We start from the raw sequence: 1,502 nt of genomic DNA, 5'->3' as shown, positions 1-1,502 counted from the left end.
CTGTCGCGCTCCTTTCTTCAACTCTCTGCTCGCTCGTGTGCGAACCAGACAGCCGTGTGTCTGGCGGCGCGCCGTCCACGCCGCGCCGTATAACACGATTCTCGTCGGAGTGACTCGCGGTAACGACGACAGTCAGCCGATCGAGCGGATTATCACGATACCATTCCAAATAATAAAATAAAACTAGAACGTTAGAATATTATAGAAAAAGGAAGAAGTAGATTCATAAGTCACATACACACACACACATATATATATATATACACATATATATATATATATATAAAATCGCGTGTATGCTGTGCCATACGAATTCACCGCGAACGTCGACCCATAGTGATCGTGCCGATGGGAGATTAATTTTGGTGCGCGGTGAAGTTCGCTCCGGATCTACACGCCGCAGAAACGATTAAGGGATCGAGCGATTCGTCTCGATCGTTTTTCCTCGACCGTCATGGGAGACGAGTTACCCATATTGAAAGGAATCCTGAACGGAGTTGTCAACTATCATAATGCACGTACGTGTTCCACAGAGTGTTCGTTCAATAATTTTTTTTTTTTTTTTTTTTTCTTCGTTCGCCGAAAAATAATAATCGTCGTCGCTCGTTTCCCTTTCACGGACCCTCCACACCGTGTCGCTCTCGTGACTTTCTAACGGAGGAAGGATTCGTAGCACGAGGCCAAGGCAACCGCCACTTTCGTTTCTCGCCGCGCGAGAAAGTCGTGCGCTTTCCCCTCTCGATTTTTTCTTTCTTTCTTTTTTTCTTTTTTTTTTTTTTTTTTCATCCTCGATCGTGTGCATCGAAATCGTATCCCCAATTCCCAAATATACACGTGCTCGGATCAATCGTGGTGATTAACGACGATTAAGAAGAAGAAGAAAAAAATGTCATCGTATGAATCAATAGTGTTTCATTATTGTTAACGAGATATTAATATATAACGAGGAAATGGGAGGGTGTTTCGCGGAATGACACGTATCAGTTTTCCTCGTAACTCGTAAGCGCTAGAAGCGCTCGAAGGTCGCGGGACGCAGCTCGACACGCCGTGTCCGTTGCATGATTCATCCATTGATCGCATTAACTATTCATCGACGTGTCCTTCCTTCTGCTTACCACTGACCACCGAACGAACCGCGTCGCCTCTCTCTCTCACTCTTTCTCTTCGTCTCTCTCTTCCCGTCTGTCTAATCGTTGGCCATCCGTGTTGTTTCTGCTTATAGCGGTACGATTCGGCCGTGTGCCCAAACGTGAGAAGGCCAGGATTCTGGCTGCTATGCAGCAAAGCTCCCACAGCCGATCTCAAGAGAAGGCAGTAGCGGCCGAACTGGAGGACGAGCAACGGCTTCTGGCCACCGTTGTGCAAGCCCACCTCGACACATGCGACTTTACCAGGGACAAGGTGGCACCGATCCTGGTCAGAGCTCGAGAAACGCCTAACTATACCGCCTGTCCGCCAACCTTGGTGAGTATATACCACGTTCGTAAACTCGTCTTCTTCTA

The 1,502-nt window shown here is 47.5% G+C and overlaps 1 protein-coding gene across 1 annotated transcript in view; it reads left to right on the top strand.

The window, feature by feature from the left end:
• The window catches only part of LOC102671275 (nuclear hormone receptor E75), a 16,256-nt gene that overhangs the window by 12,038 nt on the left and 2,716 nt on the right, over positions 1-1,502 (top strand). Inside the window, exon 4 of the mRNA XM_031511822.1 lies at positions 1,223-1,464. Within this exon, the coding sequence (XP_031367682.1) occupies positions 1,223-1,464 (242 nt within the window). The remainder of the gene's footprint in view (positions 1-1,222; positions 1,465-1,502) is intronic.

Source organism: Apis dorsata, unplaced genomic scaffold, assembly GCF_000469605.1.
Source record: "Apis dorsata unplaced genomic scaffold, Apis dorsata 1.3 scaffold_352, whole genome shotgun sequence".
Lineage (NCBI taxonomy): Eukaryota > Metazoa > Arthropoda > Insecta > Hymenoptera > Apidae > Apis > Apis dorsata.
The sequence above is the reverse complement of the archived record's forward strand: the minus strand, read 5'-3'. Positions and strand labels throughout refer to the sequence as shown.